We start from the raw sequence: 25,638 nt of genomic DNA, 5'->3' as shown, positions 1-25,638 counted from the left end.
AGGTTGTGTTCACTTTACATGAATGGAATGGTGCCGGAATGGAAGAAGGAATGGAATGGAATGGGAATGGAATAGGAAAGGAATGGTCATTCCATTCCCTTGTTCACTTGTCCAATTATGTAGGATAGAATGGAATGAAATTAGCCAAAAATTTTAATTTAATTGTAATGGAAGTCATATTTAATTTAATCATTGTAAAACCCGATTGTTAGATTTAATTTGAAAAAAAAAATATTTCGATCGACAAAATAAATACAATTAACTAGAGGTAACATAATACAAATTTTATAAATGAACTTCATCAAAATAAGTATAAAATAAAAATCGACAAGTCTCATACAAGCATCCATCAAAGTTTACGATACTAATACAAGGCACCTATTTCAACTACACACCAAAGTTTCGCTACTTGACCATGTAAAACAACTGAACATCAAAGTTATTTTCAGATTTTTCAACAGCACAACTAATCTGGAGACTCTTTCAACAGTTCAATGACCACATCACGTTATTCTTTGTCTTCTCCAGACATGCAATTATCTTCCTGCCATACAGATTGTTGCGCATGGAAGAGGAATTTTCATGAATTAACTTAAGCAATGCATTCCGCGCAACCCCCTGCATTGCCAGAACAAAGAACATATCATTATAACTACAAAACATACCGGAACAAAGGATGTTTTTCAGCAAAAATTTTGCTTCACTATCTCTGTTTAATTTGAAAACATATTTGGTGACAGTTCCTTGTTCCATCAGAAGCAAATATCTAGTTTAGAATATTACAGCTTAGCATATAGATAATATTAACAATCGTTATAAAAAATCATGAAATACAAGTTTGGAAGATATGCGATGGAAAATGTACATGCAAAATTAAAGTCAATTTAAGTTCAAGAAGTCATCTTTTGATACTGAAAGTGTACGCCAAAAGGGGTCAGAGCAACTTCTTAATAATAGAGGGAGAAGAACAGCCGGAGCTTACCTACTTCTAACTCCAAGCCCTATACAATTTCCATCTTAATAAATCTTAACATAAACTTCAGAAGCCTATGGAGTTCTGTCAAATGCTAATAGTGCAGGTATATATGCGGTAAAATTAAGATAATAGCTTAATATAGAGTATAGACTCCATCTATACTATACTATAATAAGCCAACATGGGTATAATTTGTAGTCCAAAGTTTTAGTTATATTTTTTGGTTTGGTACTCTTTGGTAGTACAAGTCTACAAATGTGGAGTCTATTATTTTTTGGTGGTACTCTCCTTTTGGTACTACAAGTCTACAAATGTGGAGTCTATTATTATTATATTGTCAAACAGTTTCAAATAAAAACACTTATAACAATCCATTATCATATAATATTTTATTAAAAAAATTATAATGATGTTATAAATAAAATTATAAATATACAATTTTGAATATCTTTCTTTTAACAAGAACCTTCGTATAACTATTTTTAATTTTAGCGTGTTAATTTCAATATAAACACGAACCATTACATAACCCTTTCTAACTCTAATCTTAAAAGTTATTGTTGTCAAAAATACAAAGATTACAAAATTATGTTGAAATTCGATTGATTAGATTACTGAATTTTTTCAAAGGTATTACGATCAACTATGTTTGGAAAAGATTTGAATTTTCTGATTTTTTTTTATTTTTAAATTTACGTGTACTAAATTCGGATTAAATGTACTAAAATCCTGACACACACACACATATATTAGGGTTTGTACATTATCAAGTAATCGGGAGAAAATATAGTCAGTTGAGTAATATAATTTAATTAAAATTCAATCCATTAATACTAAAATATTAATTAAATGATGTTAAAGTTTAAATTATAAATAATAAATTACGAAGTATATACCCGCCCGTGCTTCGCACGGGTTAAAGGCTATATAATTTAAAACTCAGATAAGTTCAAAATCGAAATAATTTAAAACTCAGATATATAATCCAGGCAAACCAGGTCTAAAACTGCAAAGCACTCACAGAACATGTTTTATATGCTGCTGCATGTATCTACAGCTAGCCTGGAGCTCAGATAAGGTCATGGAATTCGACCACACCCGCTCCAGACAGCTCACCGAATAGACGGCTGAAAGATTTCATCAAATATGTTGATTTACATACCTGCACTGAATCCCTCCTTATTAAGGCTGGTTCGTTAGTCTTAAATTAAGCAGTGTATAGCAAGTAGCAACTACCAAAGCCTTCTGATATGGAGTACTAATATCGGTAGTTTATTAAGAGTAAAACAGAAACTTAAAAAGTCACATAACTTAAAAAGTCACATAAGAAACTTAAAAAGTCACATAAGAATCTGTTGCAGTAACAGATTCTTTATTAAAAATTTTAATTATACACACCTTTTCTGCTATAACTAATGGTTATATAATTGATAACTGAATTACTAGAAATCTAGAATGCTGACTAGACTATATATATAGAAGAAGAGAAGTTGTTGCAAGTACGTGGCTGTGTAGTGACTATTTGTGAGATTCATCAGGAGAGCTCAGGTTGGTTTTACCACCCCCTTCACATGTGCTCCCAATGACACTTTCAATATGTAGGATTTGCAATTCAAACATTTGCTCAATCACATTCTAAATTCTAAATTCTAAATGCAAGTCTCACTTAGTTGTTAGAGTCCAAAGGTGAAAGGAACCTCAGATTAATATCGTTTCTTTAAGTAGACTTATTGTGTGTAGTTGTTATTTTTGTCTTTGCCTCAGTGTCATAGAGTGTCCGAGTCTGTCTTTAAGATCAACTCATCAACTCTGCTAAATCACATAATATGTTTACAAGAAACAGAACAAAAGTAACAAGCCAAACATCAAGACAAATGAGAATGTTTCATAAGTACTCTTTTGTTCTTCAACTATTTTGTGTTCTTTTCATCTCTATGCTTCCGCTAAATATAACATCATCGCCAACAACTGAAGCTGAAGCTCTTCTGAAATGGAAGAACAGTTTAGTACCATCTTCCTCACATGAGTCGTGGTCAATAAACAACATTGAAAGCCTTTGTGACTGGACTGGCATTGCCTGCAATACTGCAGGAACAATATCAGTGCTCAATCTTTCGGGTCGAGGACTCAATGGAACACTTGCTCATTTTGATTTCTCTTCATTTTTAAATCTCAGTTTCCCTGACTTGAGCAGCAACTTATTTTCAGAGAGTGTCCCGGTAGAGATTGGAAGTCTAGAACAACTTCAGCACTTGAACTTTTTTGACAACTATTTTAGTGGGACTATTCCTTACCAAATTAGTCGTCTTCAGAAGTTACAATATTTAGACTTCGGATCAAACAACTTTGTTGATCCTAACTGGTCCGCGTTTTTGGACATGCCATATTTGACACACCTCGGCTTAAGCTACAATCAACTTGCTTATCAAGACATAATATTGTCCTAAATGTTAGTTATTCAAAAATGAAAGAATGGTTTAACAAGATGCACTAGACAGAAAAAGTCAAATTCAGCAGGATGTGCTAGCTTATCAACTAATCTTCTTCCAATTCCGATCCGGTGATTGATTCTCATTTTCCATCACTTGTTTTCCATTTAAGTGAATTATAGATTACTTATCACAACTTTGTATGACAGTAGCCTAATTACCATGGCGTTCACTGTTTTTCTCTAATATATCTCAAGCATATCACACAAGCCTAATCTGACTCGATGTATGCAAAAACAACAACAAATAAGCATTCCGCCTGATGAAAAATAAATTGACATAAAAATCCAACAATAGAAATTTCAATCAACAAATTAGTACAGAATCAATAGAAACTAATCTAAACCCATGTCAGAGAATCAACTTGCATAGCTGGTAGAAAAAAATAATTAAAAACTCTACAATAAGGAGGGAAAGAGGGGGGGGAGAGAGAGAGAGAGAGAGAGAGCGAGAGAGAGAACTAACCGAAACCGAGAGAGCTGATTGAGAGAGAGTGTGTGCTTGAGCGCTAATTGGGAGAGAGAGTGTGTGCTGGAGAGAGAGCACTGTTCGTGGAGAGAGCTTCCGGAGAAAAATCGCTAGGTCAATAGCCCGGCGTTTTAATTTGACAGATGGAATAATTAATAAGAGGGGTGTATTGGATTGAGATTTTAAAGCATTTTTTGCATTCATGAAATCCGAGGGTATTCGATTAGGATTGTTTAAAATCCATTAAAATCTTGAGGTACTCAATTGGGATTTTAAATTATGCTACAAAATCCGGTGGTATTCAATTGGGATTTTAAATTATACTTTAAAATCTGATGGTATTCAATTGGGATTCTTTAAAATCAATTAAAATCTGATGGTATTCAAATGCTGGTGGATTTTTTTTCATTTCATAAAATGATGGATTTTGTGGCATTCTTCAGCGTATTTTAAATTTTTTGAAATCCCACCAAAATCAGTGGGATTTTGAAACATTGTGCTTAAATCCCATAAACTCTGCGACATTTTATCAAAAATCCGCACAAATTCAAAATCACATACAATCCATTAAAATCCATAGACTAAAAACAATCCATTAAAATCTCAATCGAATACACCCCCGTAAATCTATACCGAGTGTTTTAAAAGGAATGAGATTATTATTTGGCCCAAATGGAATGGACTTAGGATAGCTCATTTCATTCAACTTGCCCAACCAAACAACACAATTTTTCATTCAGTCCGGAATGATCATTCCATTCAACCCAAAACCATTCCATTCAAGTGAGGTGAACAGAGCCTTAGAGTTTGAAAACAAGTAACCGGCTAAGAGCAAGTCCAACAGTCTCCTAATTCAATCCTTAAATATAACATAGAAAAATAGCTATTAGTAATTTAAGATATGAATAATATGTTTGTCTCCAATAATGCTACTTATACTTGCTCCTTATTCAATATTTTATTATTAAAAATATATGCATCAATTAAATTAATATTATACAATAGAGAGAAAAAGATAGTGGTCCCCATAATATATTATAAAATAATAGTTTGTGGATTCTTAAAAAGATTAACTTGTTACTTAAAAATAAGAATGGAAATGGGGCTCTTAACTTTTTAAGGAGGCACTGGGAGACTGTTGGAGCACATTTTTTGTTCCAAATCCTTATAATCTTACTTAGGACATGTAATAGCTAGTCTATTGGAAGCAAGTCCAACAGTCTCTTAACTCAATCCTTGAATATAATATAAAAAATTAACTCCTAGTAACTTAAGACATGAATAGATATATTTGTCTCCAACAATGCTACTTATACTTGTTCCTTATTTAATATTTTACTATTAAAACTATATTGCATCCATTAAAGCATAATATAAAAGAGAGAGAGATAGTGGTCCCATAATATATCATAAAATAATGATTTGAGGATCCTTAAAAAGATGTGGATGCTACTTAGAAATAAGAAGGTAAATGGTGTCCTTAACTTTTTAAGGAGCCACTAACTGTGTTTGATGAAGATCCTTATAATTCAAGTTAGGAACTCGTATAACTAGTCTGTCGGACTTGCTCTAAGGTATGAGAGGATGATCCTAGTGATTTAAAGCAGTAGTAGGACACTGTTGGAGCACTATTTTATATCACATTCCTTATAATTGAACTTAGGACATGATATAAGGAAGTTATTGGAGTTGCTCTAAGCTATTGATTTTAGAATTAATTGAAAATTGGTGATATCAACTTCTACTAGAGCACGTGACCCAAAAAGTTTATCAAAATAAAATTCTAACACCTCCAACTTGTATCTAGGATCCAAAACTGTTGAAACTCCAACAATACCATGAATCACATCCCAATATTTCTCAAATTTCACTAACATTTTCTCTGCCATTTTTTGTATAATGAAATTTGGACTTTCGCTCCGTCATAGCTAGTCGAATCTCACAAATATTAATGAAACAAGTGTTGGCAGTGGGGTATTTTGTTCCAGAAAATATTTCAGTTGCCTTGTAAAAAGGTTTCAATTTTCCACACACTTCTTTAGCAAATTCCCATTCTTCAGGAGAAGGGAGAGTTTTATATTGAGGCTCCTTATGACTTAATCTAGTGAACACATCTTTGTACAACAATGCAGTTTCAAGCATCAAGTAGGTCGAGTTCCACCTAGTTACACAATCAAGTCCTAACTTTTTGGTATTTGGATTACGCAATTGTCGGGCTGTTTCCTCAAATCTCTCTTCCCTTTTAGGTGTTGCTGTCCAATAAGCAACTGAATCCCTAACTTTTCCAACTCCTGCCTTTATTTCATCTAATCCATCTTTTACAATCAAGTTCAAAATATGTGCTGAACAACGCATGTGAAACAAACTACCCCCTGCCAAAAGTGATGAAGTATCTAACCTTTCTAATACAGATTCAATCATGGCATCATTGGTGCTACAATTATCAACGGTAACACATGAATTTTTTTTGTCCAAGTTCCAATCCACCAAACAATCAACCAAATTCTCACATAGGGCATCTTTAGTGTGTGGACAAGGCACATATATAAACCTAAAGAATTAACATAATAGACAAATACAATAATTACTAAATAGTCTAACTAGTCATGTACTAAAAACTCAGTATTTGACAAGATTAAAATGTGCATACCTCATGATAACACTCTGCAAAGTCCAAGAATCATCAATAAAATGTGCCGTGACTGCCATGTATCCTTTTTTTTGATTGCTCGCAGTCCACAAGTCCGTTGTGCTAGCAATTCTACTTTTATTGCTCTCCATCAAACTCATTGCCTTCACTTTCTCAAACTCATAAATTCGAAAAATCTCAGTTTTAATCGTGTTTCTACATGGAACCTTGAACAACGGCTGAAGTATTAATAAGAGGAAAGGAATGGCTTGATTGCAATAGTTTATTTGAAACCATTAATGACTTTGTGACGATGTATTTTATACTACATCGCCATTGTTGGATGATCCAACATGTGCTCGGAGAAGAGGAATAAGGTGATTGCTGTTCTTGGCTATTTCCTCTGTTACCCCTCTATGAATCTTGCTCCTGTTCGGAACTAACTTTCTTACTACTGCTGAAAATCATATTCCCTACTCACATCTACTTATATATATAGTAGCCCAACAGGTTCGTGTCAAGCCTCCCTCCTGAGCAAATAAATTACCTAGCTCCGAACCTGAGCCTAACTCCGAACCTAACATCTTCTCATATATATAAAAAAAGATGTTATTCATGAGACTCGAAATCGGGACCTCTCCAATACAAATACATCACTCAAACCACTTGAGCTACACAAACAATTAGTTTATTACTCAAAAGCATTAATCACATACTTTAAAACTTTTGTATTTATATTCGTCTCAATATCTTATTTATTTGAGATGAGTTATTATTTCAGTTAAGTCTCATATATTGTTTACATGATAGATTAATATCTATAAATTAATTATTTACATAAATAAATTTAAAATTAAAAAAAATATGAATAATCGGGTTGGTGCCATGATTCGGATTTCAAAAAATAGATATAATTCGTATTCGAATTCAAATCTAACTTAATAGTTTAAACGAGCACCAATACAATATTATAGAAATTTTAAGTCATGAATGTGAGAAATAAGCACAAAAACTGACTAATCTCCGTGAAAGTCAAATAAGATCACTTAAAATGGGACGAATGGAGTATATTTAAAAAAAAATTATGGATCAAAAACTACATTCGAACTGATATTTCTATATTCAAATTCGTTAAGATATGGAGACCATTATCATATTATCTATGTTCAAAAATATATTCGAAATTAATACTGAAATTTTAGATTTTAAATATATTATACCTCATTAAAAGTATATGTAATATTGAAATTATTAAATTATTTCAACTAATATGCCATGATTTTGATGAAAACTTGTTCTTGATATGTGAATTACAATATCCTAAATCATGATTAAATGAAGATGTGTGGTCCGCGTTGCCTTACATTTATTTCTTCTTTTTTAGGCGTACCTTTGCATAATTGTTAAAATGATACATGATCGAGCAGATCATCAACACATTCCTTTTAGCATATGTTGCACACATTTTGTATAAATAGAAATTGAAACGAAAGGAAAAATTGATGGGCTTTCAACATGGGCTATGTCATATTAATTTTTTTTATTATAAAAGGCAATTTATAAAGAGATTACAATATTTTGGAGAACACGAAATAAGGTGACTGAAAGAATATTCCTATGTAGAATATTTTTTTATTTTAAACTTATGAATTCCGAATTTGATGTGTAACTAAATCTTTTTTTAAAAAAATTATAGATATAAGGATAGTAACAATACATCAAATTTGGTGTCAGAAAATATATCTAAATGATATAATTTTGATGATATATGTATTTGAAATACTATAACTTGTGATATGAAGGTGAATTTAAGGAAATTTTATATTGTTAATCAAAAGTCAAACACATAATAATAAAACGCGTTTACGAGAACTACTAAAAAGATTTGAGTTATAAATTTTACTTTGTTGAATAAAATAACACAGAGAAATAAGTTATATATATTAAAGTCTTAAAACTATAATTTTTAATATGCCATCATCCAATATATAACATACCAGTTAAATAAAATGATTCAAACTACAGTTAAATTAATCATTTACAAATTAAACTAATAAAATATAATTAATTCTGAACCGGATAATCTGACGCGATACGGTGAAACTAATATCTGATTAAACGGGACTAGAACAAGAATAGTTTTTTCATGATTCAAAATATCGAATATATAGCTTGATCTTTAACAATTGAACATGATATGCCACATTGATCACTCCTAATAAATACGAGTATCAAAATATTAAAAATGTGAGTTTGCACAAAGCTAAAAAAGTAACTACACGACTAATTGAACTAAATATTTTATGAACTTCATGATGCCTAACTCATATCTACTCTCTTTTTGCTATTTGAAATTCCATAAAATCATTTGTTTGAGATCTGTTTTATAACGATTACATGAAAAATCATTAAAAGTCTTAATAGACAAGCTCAAAAAACTAATTATAGAAAATTAAAATTTTATAACGAGATAATGTTATAACATACTGTATCAAAGTAATATTCATCTAATATTTTTAAATTAACAATAAAAATATAATACATTGAAGTACTATATAATTGATATGAAAAATAAAAGGATAAGACACATCAAAGGTGTCAGAAATTTTTGGGGTGCAATTATATGGTTAGTAGTTCAATTGATACTTTTATAATAAAATAAGGTACATGTCTTTTTACGTACAACATATGTTTCAATTTTTATTTATACAAAATGTGTGCAACATATGCTAAAAAGAATGTGTTGATGATCTGCTCCATCATGTATCACTTTAACAATTATGCAAACGTACGCTCAAAAAAAAGAAATAAATGTAGGGCAACGCGGACCACACATCTTCATTTAATCATGATTTTGGATATCGTAATTCACATATCAAAAACAGGTTTTCATCAAAATCATGGTATATTAGTTGAAATAATTTAATAATTTCAACAATAAATTACAGATACTTTTAATGAGGTATAATATATTTAAAATTTCAGTATTAATTTCGAATATAATTTTGAACATTGATAATATGATAATGGTCTCTATATCCTAACGAATTTGAATATAGAAATATCAGTTCAAATGTAGTTTTTGATCTATAATTTTTTTTAAAAATATACTCCCTTCGTCCTATTTTAAGTGACCTTATTTGACTTTCACGGAGATTAAGAAAAAAGTAGTAAAAAAGAGGAAATTTAGTTGGAAAGTGGGTAAAATGGTGGAATATATCAAAATTTAATAATAGATTTGAGATAGTGATGGTAAGTAGTGAGTGTAATAGTGTTTATTTAATATAAAAGAGTATAAAATAGAAAAGTAGTGTGTGTAATAGTGATAAGTAGTGTTTAAAAATAGTAAGTATAGTAAGTTCATTATTTTAGTTAGAGATGTCTCAAAAAGGAATAAGGGTCATATAAAATGGAATGGAGGGAATAGTACTTATTATTACTATTAATGCTATTAGCTTGCATATATTACATTTTTCATGTTTACATATTTTGTCAAAAAGTAAAACGTAATAGTTACGCTCGAAACAATATGATGACACACGGATACTATTTAAAACATAATACAAACTCAAGGTCCGTACAAGAACAATATAATGACATATGAATATTATTTAAAATACAGCAAAAACCAGAGCCCCGTGCCTCGCACGGGCTTTTATGCTAGTTTTTATTTAATTTATGAACATGTACAATATATTGTTACTTTTGTAACCCTACAGCTCTCTGAGCAAAACTAGCATTGTTCGTTTTCTTAGCAGTGTATCTATTCAGAATATCAACAGAGTGATTGATTAGATGTATACAGTGATTACACATACTTATTAAACAATTGCACAAACAAACAAGACAATTACACACAAACAAACAAGGGGCATTTTATATTAAAGTAAGGAGCACGAGTCTAACCTGTGCCCTGAGGGCACAGGATAAGTCATAATTATCATCATTAAATATTCTTTTGACTTGCATAAGTATCAGTGTGTGTATATATACTAATTATATATTTATTTATAACTTATCTTTCAAATTTTATACTTATGACAAAATATTATTTTATTTCAAAAAATGTGGGGATCATAAGATAATTTTTTTAATTAAATTTTAATCGAGTATAAAACAAATTTTAATTGATCTCAACCCACAAATAATAACAAGCCCCCCCTGCATATACATTAATTTTCTAATTAAAATCAGCTTCCTAACTAAATCAGCCAATTTTATATTTAATAACAAATGTATGGTTTTTTTATTATTTTAATATTATTAAATAATATAAATAATAAAAATATAATACAATGCAAAAGTAAATGAAATATCAAGTTTTCTTGATAGATGTGAACATTTGAATTTCTAATCAGTAAATAATACATTAACAATGGTATTAGTGCATCAGTAATTAATACATTAACAAAAAAAAAACAATGGTACTAGTGCACTGTGCATGAAAACAAGATACAATAAATGTCCTAAACCTGTGCCCTGAGGGCACAGGTTAGACAAACCCATAATTTATAATAGTGAACAGTGGATTGAACCTTTAAGTGGGTTGAAATGCAGTTGACGGTGCACAATCCCCGAGGACGAGGTCAATCGCAATCGCAGAGCGTCCATTCTCTCTCCTCTCTCTCGCTTCTTTTCCTCCTCTTCTTTCTCTCTCTTCCGCCTCTTTTCCTTCTCTTCTTTCTCTTTCTCTCTCCTCCTTTCTTTTTCAAAACCCTACCAGTAAACCCTACCACGAACTGGGCCTGGACTGGCCTTATAATTTGGTCATTTCCAAACCGACATATAGCTGATTTGGTCATTTCCAATCCCGCATATAATCTATAATCCGTAAACAACTTATGTTTGATTTAAAAATTACTAAAATCTATCCTCCGATATTTTGCATCGAATTTGGGCTGTCAATGATCGGATGTTGAGGGGATCGATCTTAATTCAAATTTTAATTCATTTAATTTTATCATATTCGGACTGAATTTTAATCGGATTTTTTATTACTCGATTCATATCCGGATCCGTCAGATCATAGATTTTCTGACCGGAGCTTTAATCCGTTTATATTTGAAGAAAAAAAAACTTCACTTATGTAAAAAATTTAAATATAAAAACATATCGTCTAAAATATTATAAATTTGTAAAAAATTATGAAAACTCAATTTGATTTTAGCCTACTTATAGAAGCGTATGGAATACTAGTAAAGTTAAAGATTAGACCGATGTCACCACCTTCTGATTATTATTACATCTAGTATGTGTATTTTTATTCTATGATATCAATTATAAATATTAAAATATATTAAAAATGCTAATTAATATCCTAGGTACTGCAGTTTTTTGCGCTTGTAGTATATCATTTGAAGTCTACCTAATTTTATTTGAACAACCCAATAAATTCAATAAAATATATTCAGATATAATAAATTTGACTTAGAGAACAATATATTAAGTATTATATATATATATGTGTGTGTGTGTGTGTGATATGTAATTGATTAACTTTTATTTATTACTCCCTCCGTCTCTATTTATCTGTCCACTTTGGAAGTAAAAACTTGTCCCTATTTATCTGTCCATTTATATAACCAAAGCAAAATTTTTCATTTAATAACCTGAAAAGTCTTTGACTTTGTTCTTCTAGCTATAAATATCATGACTATTATTCACTGATTCATCAAATTTGTATTGGATAATGGAGTAATCCCACTAGTATTTTCCTACAATTAAAGCATTAAATAAGGGTATTGATGGAAGTTTCTTATCAAACTCAAAATTTTAAAATGTTAAAAGTGGACAGATAAATAGGGACGGAGGGAGTATTAAATGTAGAGGATTCTATTTACTTTTCGATAAAATTATATCATGGAGGAGATTTGAACGAGACTAGTGAGGAATATGTTGGTGGAAAAATCTCCTACTTTGATATGTGTAGTGTAGTCGACATGACGATGATTGAACTAGGTGCAATGTTGGGAGAGGTTGGTGTAAAACTTGAAGAAACAGAGGTGTTCAATCTCATTCTCGGAACTGGGCTGCCACATGGTTTACTACTACTTGAATCCCAGAATGATGTTGATGATTTGCTGAATTTGGTAGTATACAGTCACCATCATGTCCTCTATACCAAAAAAAAGAAAGTTTTTCTTTCTGCTAAAATAAATGATTTTGAATTCTCCCAATTATCTGAGGATCAAAAGGGTGGAAAGGATAGAGATGATCAGAGAAGAGGTGGTTCCTAGTGCTGATGAAGTGAAGAAACCAGTGAAAAAAAAGAGAAGGATTCCCCCCCCCAACCCTCCATTCAGATTAAGGAAAAAGGGCAGATATTCGATGCTTAGGGTGAGTGTATTTAAGCATGATTTAATTCTCGTCTCTTATACACCTGTTAAGATACACTAAATTCTTGTATTCTTTCACTAAATTGCAGTGTTTATTCAAAAATACCGAGGAAACACCAGTTATTATAGAAGATGAGGACATTGATGGAGGAATGGCAGTGCAAAAAAGGGAGGAAAATGCAGTGCAGAAAAAGGTGGAAGATGCAGTGCAGGAAAATATGGAAAGTGGAAATGTGGAGGATGGTATTGATGAAAAAGCTGAGGAAGGTGATAATATTGATGAAGGTATCGAAAAGGAGCATGATTTTGTTGGTGATGTTGAGTTTGGTGCTGATGCTGATTGTGTTGTTCCTGAGGAGGAACAATTTAAAGTGGAGAGTGATAGTGAAGGTGTGCTGAGGAGTAGTGAGGAAAGAATGGCACTGAGCTCCTGTGATGAAGCTGATACAAGTTATCCACAGTTCAATGAAAATGCAGATATGGAGGATCCCAAGTTCAGACTAGGAATGGTTTTTTTAAGTGGGCAAGCATTTAGGGATGCTGTACGAAAGCATGCTATCGTGCATCAGAGAGCTGTGAGGCTGAAGAAGAATCAGATAGACAGAATTAGATGGATCCGTTGTGCAGGGTGTGAATGGAAGGTTTATGCAACAAAGCAGAAAAGGTCCACATCCTTTCAAATAAAAACTTTAGAGGACCTGCACACTTGTTCCCCTACTTGGGATCAGAAACAATTGACTTCTACTTGGATTGCAAACCACTATGAGGATGATATCAGACTCAACCCTACGTGGCCAGCAGCTGCCTTTAGGGCTAGAGTTATCAATGATTTAAAGTGCAACATAAATGACTCTATGATTTACAGGGCTCTAAGGAAGGCAAAAATGGTGATACAAGGTAAACATGAGGATGAGTTCAAGAAATTATATGCTTATGGCAATGAACTCCTGAAAGCAATGCCAACCTCCACCGTCAAAGTCATGACTGAAACTGCAATGCCTGGTACAGATGCTGTGACATTTAAAAGGTTTTATGTCTGTTTAGGCCCACTGAAAGAAGGTTTTATACATTATTGTAGACCACTGATAGGGTTAGATGACACTCATTTAAAGGGACCTTTTGGGGGTATACTTCTAACTGCAGTGGCCACTGATCCAGATGAAGGAATATACCCTCTTGCTTAGGCATGGGTTGAGGCTGAGAATAATAATTCATGGGACTGGTTTATATCATTATTGAAGAATGATTTGAGGATTCAAAATTCTGGTGGATACACCTTTATATCTGATAGGCAAAAGGTAATATATCAACTGATTTTGTGCAATTTTGTGTCTTTTATCAACTGATTTTGTACTAATTTTGTGTCTTCATCAACTGATTTGCAGGGCCTGGTGAATGCTCTAGAGACTCAACTTCCTAATGCAGAAATAAGATTTTGTGTTCTGCATTTATATGCAAATATGAAGAAGGAATATAGAGGAGCTGCAGTTAGAAAATACCTGTGGTATGCTGCAAGATCCACCAGTGAGTACAATTTCAGTAAGAACATGGAAGCATTAAAGAAGGTACACTCCTTATTTATGACTGCTAACTACTAAAATACCCATTTTAACTGCTTATTTATGACTCCTAACTAGTACAATATTTCATCTACTAGATATCTCCTAGGGCTTTTGAGTGGTTGAATGCTAAACCTAGGAGTCAGTGGAGCAGATCAGGTTTTAGGGACATATGTAAGTCTGACATGTTTGTCAACAACATATGTGAGGTCTTTAATAGGGCAATCTCCAGCTATAGGGAAATGGGGATAATTAGCATGTTTAAGGGTCTCCATTTAAGTTGCATGGCAAGAATACAGAAAAGAAAAACTAAGATGGAAAAAAAGACTGAAAAGTTCTGTCCAAATCCCCTTAAATCATTGAATAGGTACAAATATTCTCACCATTACTTGCATTTCAATTATATTTTCTAGCTGAATTTCTTGTAATTTCAATTAATTGCATATGTTTGTAACTCAATAAAATATGCATCATCTGCAAGACCCATTTGGAATGGGGGTGACAAGTATCATGTCACCATGACTGAGGGGGGGCATGAAATTGTGGTCAACCTTAAAGCTAGGACATGTGCTTGCAAAAAATGGCAGCTCACTGGCATTCCTTGCCACCATGCATGTGCTTGCATCTTTTTCCAGAAGCAACAGCCACAAGATTACTTGCATCACTACTATGAAAGGCAGAGGTTCATAGACTTATACAGCAACTTACTAGAACCTATTAATGGTGAGGAATTTTGGGAAGCTACAAACCAGCAACCAATATTACCACCTCCAGTTAGGATTGCACCTGGAAGACCTAAAATCAAGAGGGACAAAAAGAATGATGTGGTCGAAAGTAGAACAGATAATCCAACAGTGCTGAAAAGAGTGGGGACAACATTGGCTTGCAAATACTGCAAAGAATCTGGCCACAACAGTAGGAGCTGTAAGAGCAAGGTGAAGATATTAGTTTCTTTATTTTCTTCTTCATGTTGTTTATGTGTTCTTCCTGATGCATGCTCTGTAATATGTGATGTGTTGTTTGCAGAAAATTGATGAAGCAAGAAAGGCAGTGGAGGAAGGTGTCAAAGAAGGGGAGAGTACGACATTGCCTAACAAGAAGGAAGGTGTCAAAGAAAGGCAGTGCTCTTATTGTAAGATTGCTGGACACTCAAAAAGAACTTGCTCAAAAAAGGTAAATTACATTTTTCTAATTTCATGCCAGTGCTCTATATTTTCTTGTCATATGGATGTTGATTGCCTTCATTTATCTACTCAGAAATCTGAGGAGGCTTTCAGAGGAGAGAATTTAATGGATCATGGAGAGGTAGAAAATGTAGCAGTCCTTTCACAGAGCACTGATGATGCACCACACTGACTTATTAGTTTTTTAAAAACTGCAGTTTATTTTGGTATTACTCCAGGCCTAGCACCACAGTGACTTATTAGTTTATGTTGGTACTTTTGGAACAAAAATTGGGACATATCAATTTGTCAACTGTTGACATTTAATATAGTCAATTTTACCATCCAAACTAAATGGGACCCATTAATTTTTAATATGTAAAATGAGTGTAGTGTGAGTAAAATGATGGGATCTAATAATATTTTAATGTATAAAGTGGGTGTAGTGGAAGAAGATGGTGGGTGTAGTTAAGTTTTTATATCATAAAAGTTTACTATTTTTGGTATGTATACAATTGATAGTACGTTTCAAAAAGGAAACTATATACCATTCAATGGGACGGAGGGAGTATGAACTGAGCTCTTCGTTTCAGTTTTTCAATTTAGAGAGGGGGTAAACAACACTTTACTGCAACAACATTAATTAGAGAAAATAAGAGAATTAAGTTCACTTTTTTTAACTGCCCAAGGCGTTGACTCTTAGCTGAAATTAAGAGTACACGTTCAAAAAAAACCCATTTTCTTCTGAAAATGTGAAAAAACTATGACCAAAACATTATTTTCTTTAACTGTTTTTTTCAAGATTTTTTTTTGTCGGGGTTTTTTTTTCTCAAGAATTTGGCCACATTTATTTTTGCGTAAAAATTCATCTTTCTACCATGCGTAGCGGGTTAAAAATCCTAGTATTTAATGGGTTAAATGGCGTTTTGGTCACTGAACTGACCGGAAACTTGCAATTGGGTCATCCAACTCAAAAGGCTGTCAGTCACATCATTAAACTCTTAAAAATTTTCATTCATGTCACTGGCCGTTACACTCCGTTAAAAATTTGACGGAAAGCTGACTAAGCGTCGTGACTTGGCTTAAATAAATCCACGGTGGTATGTACAGTCAGCTGAAGTGGCATTTTGGTCACTCAACTGACTACAAACTTGCAATCGGGTCATCAAACTCAAAAAACTTTCATTTAGGTCACTATCATAATATCCGTTAAAAATTGAAAAAAAGAAAGAATTAAAAGTTATCATGCAGCACCTTTTTTTCTCTCTTAAAAATTTCGAAACTTATTAACAAATGAAACAGATACACACACATAAAATCAATAGTTTGACCCACAAAAACTTAATATTTGTTTATCTGTTATCGTTTTATATATTTTAAGGGGGTTAAATATCAAAGTGGTCACTGACATGGAAGTCATATATCACTTTGCTCACTAATCTTAACAGGGTCTCATTTCAATCATTAACGTCACAATAAATATCAATCAAGTACCTCCAAATTATATTTCAATCATTAACGAATATTATGATAAGTGACCTAAATGAAAGTTTTTTGAGTTTGATGACCCGATTGCAAGTTTGTAGTCAGTTGAGTGACCAAAATGTCACTTCAGCTGACTGTACATGCCACAATGGATTTATTTAAGCCAAGTCACGACGCTTAGTCAGCTTTCCGTCAAATTTTTAACGGAGTGTAACCGCCAGTGACCTGAATGAAAATTTTTAAGAGTATAATGATGTGACTGACAGCTTTTTGAGTTGGATGACCCAATTGCAAGTTTTCGATCAGTTGAGTGACCAAAACGCCATTTAACCCGGTATTTAATAGTGCTACAATTGAAACAAGTACCTACTGAGTTGGGAGGATGAAGATGTTAAATGAACTCTACGAAGATTCTGTCCTGAATTTTTCTTAGGTAAATCTTCACCATCCATTCGACTTGCAGCTGAATCCTTCTAGAAGTACTTCACAATGTAAGTCATAGTGCTTGCAAGCAATTTAGATTCAACATTAAATTAAGAAAGTATGCTTGAGAATCCATCTGGCCGGAGACTATATTTTAACATAGTTGCCATGTTTTGAATGTTTAACCAATAGAAACAGTTACATAATGGACTTTGTATAGTTAGCACTCAGATTGCAGGGCACCCTGCAGCTATTAGGTAACTGTAATCAACATGGATAGTCTATCTGGCCAATTTGTTGTTTCTTAATACTCATTAGCAACTAAATGACCAAAACTCTTATGATAGATCTCATATCTCAAAAGCTCGATGCCAAATTAGCTACAAATCATTCAAATAAAAATTTAAAGATGTTCTGGAAACAGTCTCCGTGTAGCTCTGAAAGTGTAGCAAAATAAACCCTCAAGATTGCAATTTACTACGGGCCTGTTTGGGAAGAAGAAGCAGAAGCTGCTTCTGATTTCTGCTTTTCTTGACCCGTTTGTGTAAAGAAGTAGAAGCACTTTTACCAATCATTCGAGATTAATCCAGCTTTTTATGAAAATATGTGTTAATTTATACAAACATAACATGACTAATATAATATAAGAATTCATTGATTTTTCTCACTCGGCCTGAGCTTCCCCATCTGTTGGTCCCCCTTATTCCGCCATGACTACAACGTTAGCATTATATAGAAGCCAGTGTATGGAATAGGTTGAAGAAATCCTCAGAACCACATAATGATAATGTATATGTACTAATGATCTGATAGTATTATCAATACCAATTCGCAGATGCTCAGTCGTTCACATTATCAATTGAAATAGTCTCTGCTTATGAGAACCTTCTAAAATATATTCTATTTTGAAGCAAAGTCTTATTCTCAGTTAGTATACGTGTCTGCGTAGCTTGAACAAGAAAACTCTACACAAGAGATGGGAATCGAAGTCTAACCAGGCACGCCCTTCTTGATACGTAACAGCAGCATGCATCGCTTCTTTGTATTTTCCTTATTCACAGTTAGAATATAAGTCTGCATAGCCATAGTCTATATATTTAGGCCTACCTTTGAATGACTTGCCTAATCGAACAAAATCTTTTCTGCAAAAATAAAGATAAACCAAAGCTAAAAATTTGATATATAATCAAGAAGAAGACGAAGATGATGACGGGTCAAGGGAGCTACATGGCGCCTGCTGGAGGTAATCCAGCAGTGGCGGTGGTGGGGCAACATTTTATGGCACCATACCCCGTTGATTTAAACATTGTACGCAAGATGTTGACAATATCAGAAGGTAACTTTGGGGTAACGGATGCTAATGGTAACATCATGTTTAAAGTTAAGGGCAAATTACTCATCAGTCTTCGTGATCGTCGTATTTTGCTTGATGCTGCTGGTAATCCTATCCTATCTCTGCAGCAAAAGGTAAATTCTTTCTTAATCCAATTCATATTCTTAAATTTTACTGGTTTTGCTAACAAATTTTGTGGATTTTTCAGTTAATGGGTGTGCATAGAAGGTGGGAAGTTTACAGAGGAGATAGCAAAGACTTGAAAGATTTACTTTTCAGTGTAAAGAAGTCATCTCTCCTCCAATTTAAGACTCAGCTGGATGTCTTCTTGGCATCTAACACTTCTGAACATCACTGTGACTTCAAAATCAAAGGCAGCTGGTTCGAGAGATCATGCACCATTTATGCCGGAAATTCAACTGTCATAGCCCAGGTACCTTTGATCATGACAACATCTTTCCATTATTAATTAATGTGCTCAGTTCATGAGGCCCTTGTTGTCAATTAATCTACAACACTTGTAATGAATTGGCAATTGAGCAGATGCACAGGAAGCATAGCGTTAGTAGCATTGTGCTCGGAAAGGACAAATTTGCAGTGACTGTGTACCCTCATGTTGATTATGCCTTCATCGTTGCTCTCGTCGTGATTCTTGAGGAAATTAATGAAGACCGCAGTAGTGAAGATTAAATCAAGGCCACTGAATAATTTTGTATGCATGTTTACCTTGAGAGGTGATACTATGTATTCGGCGCGGGTTCGCAACTCGGAATTTTAAATAGTCTAGATTTTAATAGATTGTATCTGTTCATATAACAAACTTGTCATTCTCGTTATAATTAGATTTTATAATATGATATTTAAAATATTTTTTCCTCAACACATAACTCAAATAATAATTAAATACTAAAAATTCCAATTTATATATTACAAAACCAGCAACAATTATATTACAACATAACAATTACATTGGCGATGATGAAGGGACATGGGAACTACATGCCACCGGCCGGAGGAAATCCGGGGGTGGCTGTAGTGGGACCACAATTTATGGTACCATACCCGATTGATCTAACAATCCAACGTAAGATGCTGACATTGTCAGAAGGCAATTTTAATGTAACTGATTCTAATGGTACCCTCATGTTCAGCATCAAGGGTAGATTATTGAGCCTTCGTGATCGTCGTGTCTTGCTTGATGTCTATGGTAATCCCGTTGTTTCTCTCCAGCAAAAGGTATATATGTTCTATATCCACTGTTTTTGTCTTAATTTTAAATCATGCATGAGGTCACAAACATTTTATTGCGATTTTGTCATTGTCCATTGTTTGCATTTGGGAGTTATGGGGATTATCTGTTAACATCGTCCCATGTCCTGGGTTTGATTTTCATCCCGAGATTTATTAGAACGGATACCAAGTTGCAAGGCATATAAGCCTAATTACTATAATAAAACACAACTATTGGAATATCAAATATTATAGTTGCCGATATAATTAATGAATGATTGCTTTTGAAAATGGAACTAAATGGGTTATATAAGCACGACGAATTGATGGATTAGTGAGGTTGATTGTATGACAAGTGAATTCATGTTGCCTGTTGGTTTTTTGCTATCTTGCTAAACTTTTGTGGACTCTAGCAAAAAAATTGTGAACTGGGGTGATTGGTTTAGTCAACAACAAGTTAGGACAATTCAGGTTGAATACGGGGCGCATTGTGGATTCCAATTGACTTCTTTGCCTGGTTTTTACTATTTTTGTTGAGTTTGTGTTGGTCTGTCCATCGGATGCATGCTCTTCTTGTTGACACAAATTCGCCCCCCTTCAGGTTTTAAGTCTGCACCGGAGATGGGAAGTTTATAGAGGGGATAGCACAGACTCGAAAGACATACTCTTCACTGTAAAGAAGTCACACATCCTTCAACTTAAAACTGAATTGGAAGTCTTCTTGCCATCTAACACCTCTGAACGCCACTATGATTTCAAGCTCAAAGGCAGCTGGTTTGAGAAAGCATGTACCATTTATGCCGGGAATCATTCAAATGTCATAGCCCAGGTATTCTCAAATCAATCACAGCGTCTCTCAGTATTTGATTCTACTAATCCATATTAGTCATTATTGTTTTAGTAGTGTAAATATTGAGTCAGAAATTATGACATTTGGGCAGATGCGCAAGGTGCATAGTATTACCAACGTCGTGTTTGGAAAGGACAAATTTCTCGTGACAGTGTACCCACATGTTGATTATGCCTTCATCGTTACCCTCATAGTGATTTTGGAAGAAATTAATGAAGATCGCAAAGACGAAGACTAGATCAGGGCTGGCAACTAAGTTAGTATGTTTAAGTATTCATACACTAGTGTGGCTATCCTTCCCTGTTGTTTGCAGCTTGTCTGTCAAAATTTTGTTGCTTAAGAAGTTAATATGGAATAAATGTCTGAATGGTTTTGTTTTGCAATTAAGTATCAATTACAGAGGCTTGATAAGGTTGTGGTACTCTGCTCAGGCAGCCAGGCCCGTGAAGAACAGCAAACGTTCCCCCATAATTTGATGAAATGAAGTTTTAATTAATGATATAAATCATCGGTATCCTCTTGATTCTGGAGCATAGACACTTGTATCTATTCAAGTAAATTAGTTAAAATTCACAGATATTTGAAAATTGACAATAAATATTAAATTATATAAAATGATGATAACAAATATATTAGTGATTTTTTTTATATTATAATTTTTCAAAATTAATGTGATTTTATAAAAGTATATACGCCCATGATTGTAACATGTAAAATGAAATAAAAGTAGTGGAGAATAATGCCTAACAATAATAATTGACAGACAAACGGTGAAAAATCAGTGATCTGTCACATTATGTCACACCATTATTCCGTATTATCGCCCTCTGTCTGCCTAGTCGCCTAGAGAATTTTCTTTTCAATTTTGTTTGCGGAATCTTGCTCTGGATCACTATGCTAATAATTTATGATGTTCATGGACGAATTAATTTATCTTGTAACTGATTATAATTTTCGGTGAAATCAATAAATTTTTAAAAATTAGTTTTGTATTTTCAAATTTATAATCATATTTTCTAAAATTTATATTAATAAAACAAATTTAAACTCTTTTTCCGAAACATGTTAATCTCGTAATACTCCTTCCATTCCAAATTAGATGAGGTAGTTGATTTTGGACACCTAACTTAAAGTGCATTGACCGTCTTGTTCTGAAATTATTTCTTTAGATTTTTTGTAAATGAAATTTCATATTTTAACTTTTATTTGTAAAAGTAAAATTTTAAAAATAAATAATGCAGCTATGCGGTTAATAAATCTTAAATTATGTGTTTAAAATTAACGAGTTCATTTATTCTGAGATGAAGGATTATTGTCCAGCAATCTGGCTCGTAAAATGTGAATTTATTCCATTTGATCAAAGTACTGTAAACTTTTCGTAGCCTTGAAACAGAATATATCAGACAAAGATAATCGGATAGAATCTGTCCAAATCTCTATTATATCTGGTAGAATAAAAATGGGATAATTGGATATACACAAAATTGAGGTCACGAGTCAGATAAAAAAAATAATATAATATATATTCCCACCGACTGACAATCCAAAATGCAGAAAAGTTGACAAGAGCGTGACTTCTTTTTCCGTTTTATTTACAATCAAACAGTTCTCCCATACAGTATATTGGAACGTAGCTGACCAACTTTACAACATAAAAATTAGTCCTATATATTAAAGCGAAGCTGTATAAAATATCTGAAGGAAGAAAGAAGATGATGATGGGACAGGGGAGCTACATGGCGCCGGCGGGAGGGAATCCGGCGGTGGCGGTGGTGGGGCAACAGTTCATGGCACCATACCCGGTTGATCTAACCATTGTGCGGAAGATGATGAGCATTTCAGAAGGTAACTTTGGGGTAACCGATGCAAATGGAAACATCATGTTTAAAGTGAAGGGTAAATTCTTGAGCCTTCGTGATCGCCGTATCTTGCTCGATGCTGCCGGTAATCCCATCGTTTCTCTCCAGCAGAAGGTAACCTAAACAGTGTCGGTGTGAGATATTAATTAGCCGATTTAATCAATTAATCTTATGAATTCTGTGTTTATACTTAGTAGTAGCTTTATAAAACAGGGCCTATTTCTTTTGAATTCAAGGTTTTATAAGAGATAGCAGAGGTCGCTATGGAAATTTTAAACTATTGTATTCATATCCTTTTTGTCTTCTTTTAATTATTTTATTATTTATAACAGGAAATTCTATTTTCTTTGTAACTATGTACTGTAAGCGACAAATGCCGGATAACCCATATTTTTTTCCCAGAATTTTTCCCAAATGCTGAGTTGTTAATACATACTCCCTCCGTCCCAATCAATAGTATACATTGGGGGACGGGGGCGCGGCACGGACTTTAATGCTTCAATATAATATAGTTCTATAAATTATTTTTAAGATTTTCTTTTTCTGTATAAAAGTATAACATTTATACTTTTATACAAAAAAAGAAAATCTTAAAAATAAGTTGTAGAACTATGTTTTATAAGCGCCTTAAAAAGCGTGTCGAGCAGTGAAAAAGAAACGTATACAATTGACTGGGACAGAGGGAGTAGATGATAACTTTCTTAATAATAATATGAGAGCCCGCGTGCATGTGTGCGCCCCCAATTTAAAATTTGTCATGTGTTAATTGTGATGTCACGTTATTTGATAAACATTTGGGGAATTTATTTGGGGTACCTTAAACTAGGGGTGTGCAAACGGTTCGGTTAACCGAAAACCGAACCGAATAACCGAAATAATTTCGGTTCGGTTAACCAAATTTCATAATTCGGTTCGGTTTTCGGTAGTAGATTTTCTGAAATTCGGTTTTTCGGTAATTCGGTTTTTAACCGCGGTTAACCGAAAAACCGAATATAAAATCCGAAATATATGTTACTAATACTTGATATATTCATTCTATTCTTAATTTACCTAAAACAAAACATACCCAGCAGCCAGGCCCAGCACAGCCGCAGTACAAGACGATCTAATTGGGAGTTTGAAATCACAGCAGACCCTAATACCTAACAAGTAACAACGACGCTCGGAGCTCCTTTAATCACAGTAAAGCAAGGTGGGTTTAAATCCCTGTGAGTGTGTGTTCTCAGTTTTGTAGAGTGTAGAGACATTGTAGATTTGTAGTAGCTGGGTTTGATTAATATATTCTTAATCTTTGAGCATAGAATCTCTGCTTTGATCTTTGAGCACACTGGCCGGTGGCCATTGCAGTATTGCACAGTAGCATATGCACTGCATCTCCAAGTAGCACAGTAGTCACTGAAAATTTCGGTTTTAATTTTCGGTTTTCGGTATTAACCGAAATTTAAACTTCGGTTCGGTTCCAAAACCGAACATATTTCGGTTCGGTTTTCGGCAGCAGTTTTTACATTATTTCGGTTTCGGTTAACCGAAATTCGGTTCGGTTCGGTTCGGTTTTTACCGAATGCACAGCCCTACCTTAAACTGCTAGTTTTATGGCAAGCCTGATAGTATGAAACATTAGGGTCATTCCGTCATTGTGATAGTTTCCAGTATAACGGAGTCATGACAACTGGATTCGGTACCCCAAATTCATTTGCCTGTTAGTGTTTTACTTTCTGGGTCAATCTTTGTGGGGGTGGAATGAATGAATTATGAAATGGGGGAATTGGTTTGATCGAGAACGCTGGTAAGGACGAGATAACTGAGATAACCGGGGATGGTAAATTCATATGCTACATATATGGTTGTGTGGATTTATATTTTTTTAGCTCTTTGCTTGGTTTTTCACCATGATTTAGCGGCTCATTTCTTTGTTTATTTCTAAGTTAGTGACTTTATGTTACTCTTCAGTGTAATGAAAGAAAAGATGCATGTTTTACTTGTTGATACGAGTTTCCTCCCTTCAGATAATAAGTCTACATAGGAGATGGGAAGTTTATAGAGGGGATAGCAAAGAGTCCAAAGATTTACTCTTCACTGTGAAGAAGTCGTCTCTCCTCCAATTCAAAACTGAATTGGATGTTTTCTTGGCATCTAATACTTCTGAAAGCAACTGTGACTTCAAAGTCAAAGGCAGCTGGTTGGAGAGATCATGTTCCATTTATGCTGGAAATACTTCAACTGTCATAGCCCAGGTATTCTCGTTTCATTGACAGCATTTCTCAATAATCGATCATTACTTCAATTATGTAAGACATATGCTGATAGATTTACAAAGCACTTGTTGGCTAGCTCATAACCTGGTTAAATTTTTTTTGATTGATATTGGTAAAAGGGAAGAAATGTGTATCATTACTTGTCAATTATGCTGGTTTATCCTGATTTACTAGTCTATTGAATTGGCATTTGTTAAATTTTGAGCAGATGCACAGGAAGCATAGTGTTAGTAGCGTTGTGCTTGGAAAGGACAAATTTGCAGTGACTGTGTACCCAAATGTTGATTATGCCTTCATCGTTGCCCTCGTCGTGATTCTTGAAGAAATCAATGAAGATCGCAAAGATGAAGACTAAATCAAGGCTGCTTACTCACATAGTATGTTTGCCTATTCATATACTAGTGCGTCTATCCTTACTGTTTTCGTTGCTTGTTTGACAAAAAGTTTCCTTTACTCTGGTTTCTTAAGAACTTCATAATGTGTATGTTAAGGAGTTGAAACTATGAAGGTACTGTAATATGCCGAATGTTGTTTGTCGTAAGTTAATATGGAATAAATGTGTGCTTGCATTCGTAGATAACTGT

General features: G+C 33.6%; 3 protein-coding genes and 1 long non-coding RNA gene across 5 annotated transcripts; 3 read left to right on the top strand and 1 right to left on the bottom strand.

The window, feature by feature from the left end:
* Positions 1-283: 283 nt before the first annotated feature.
* LOC108197681 (uncharacterized) lies at positions 284-4,107 on the bottom strand. The gene is made up of 2 exons (XR_010286077.1): positions 3,931-4,107; positions 284-618 (listed from the first exon to the last, which is right to left on the bottom strand). It is a non-coding gene; the product is annotated as an uncharacterized LOC108197681 (long non-coding RNA).
* A 14,454-nt stretch (positions 4,108-18,561) lies between these two features.
* On the top strand, positions 18,562-20,092 carry LOC108199050 (protein LURP-one-related 15). 2 transcript variants are annotated; one of them, XR_010286238.1, is made up of 4 exons: positions 18,562-18,994; positions 19,069-19,293; positions 19,404-19,617; positions 20,012-20,092. XR_010286238.1 is itself a non-coding variant. In XM_017366807.2 (3 exons), exons 1-3 carry the CDS (start codon positions 18,731-18,733, stop codon positions 19,548-19,550), a joined length of 636 nt encoding a protein of 211 aa, XP_017222296.1. In that variant the 5' UTR covers positions 18,564-18,730; the 3' UTR covers positions 19,551-20,005. The 2 variants fall into 2 exon arrangements, 1 of the variants encoding a protein (XP_017222296.1); XM_017366807.2 differs by lacking the exon at positions 20,012-20,092 and having other exon boundaries at positions 18,564-18,994; positions 19,404-20,005.
* On the top strand, positions 19,836-21,323 carry LOC108199082 (protein LURP-one-related 10). Its single transcript, XM_017366836.2, has 3 exons — positions 19,836-20,096; positions 20,692-20,919; positions 21,032-21,323. The coding sequence occupies exons 1-3, from the start codon at positions 19,836-19,838 to the stop codon at positions 21,176-21,178; spliced, it is 636 nt and encodes a 211-aa protein (XP_017222325.2). The 3' UTR covers positions 21,179-21,323.
* A 1,216-nt stretch (positions 21,324-22,539) lies between these two features.
* On the top strand, positions 22,540-25,634 carry LOC108197192 (protein LURP-one-related 15). Its single transcript, XM_017364736.2, has 3 exons — positions 22,540-22,913; positions 24,806-25,033; positions 25,263-25,634. The coding sequence occupies exons 1-3, from the start codon at positions 22,653-22,655 to the stop codon at positions 25,407-25,409; spliced, it is 636 nt and encodes a 211-aa protein (XP_017220225.1). The 5' UTR covers positions 22,540-22,652; the 3' UTR covers positions 25,410-25,634.
* The last annotated feature ends 4 nt before the right edge of the window (positions 25,635-25,638 follow it).

This window comes from Daucus carota, chromosome 8 (assembly GCF_001625215.2).
Source record: "Daucus carota subsp. sativus chromosome 8, DH1 v3.0, whole genome shotgun sequence".
NCBI classification, from domain to species: Eukaryota; Viridiplantae; Streptophyta; class Magnoliopsida; order Apiales; family Apiaceae; genus Daucus; species Daucus carota.
The sequence above is the reverse complement of the archived record's forward strand: the minus strand, read 5'-3'. Positions and strand labels throughout refer to the sequence as shown.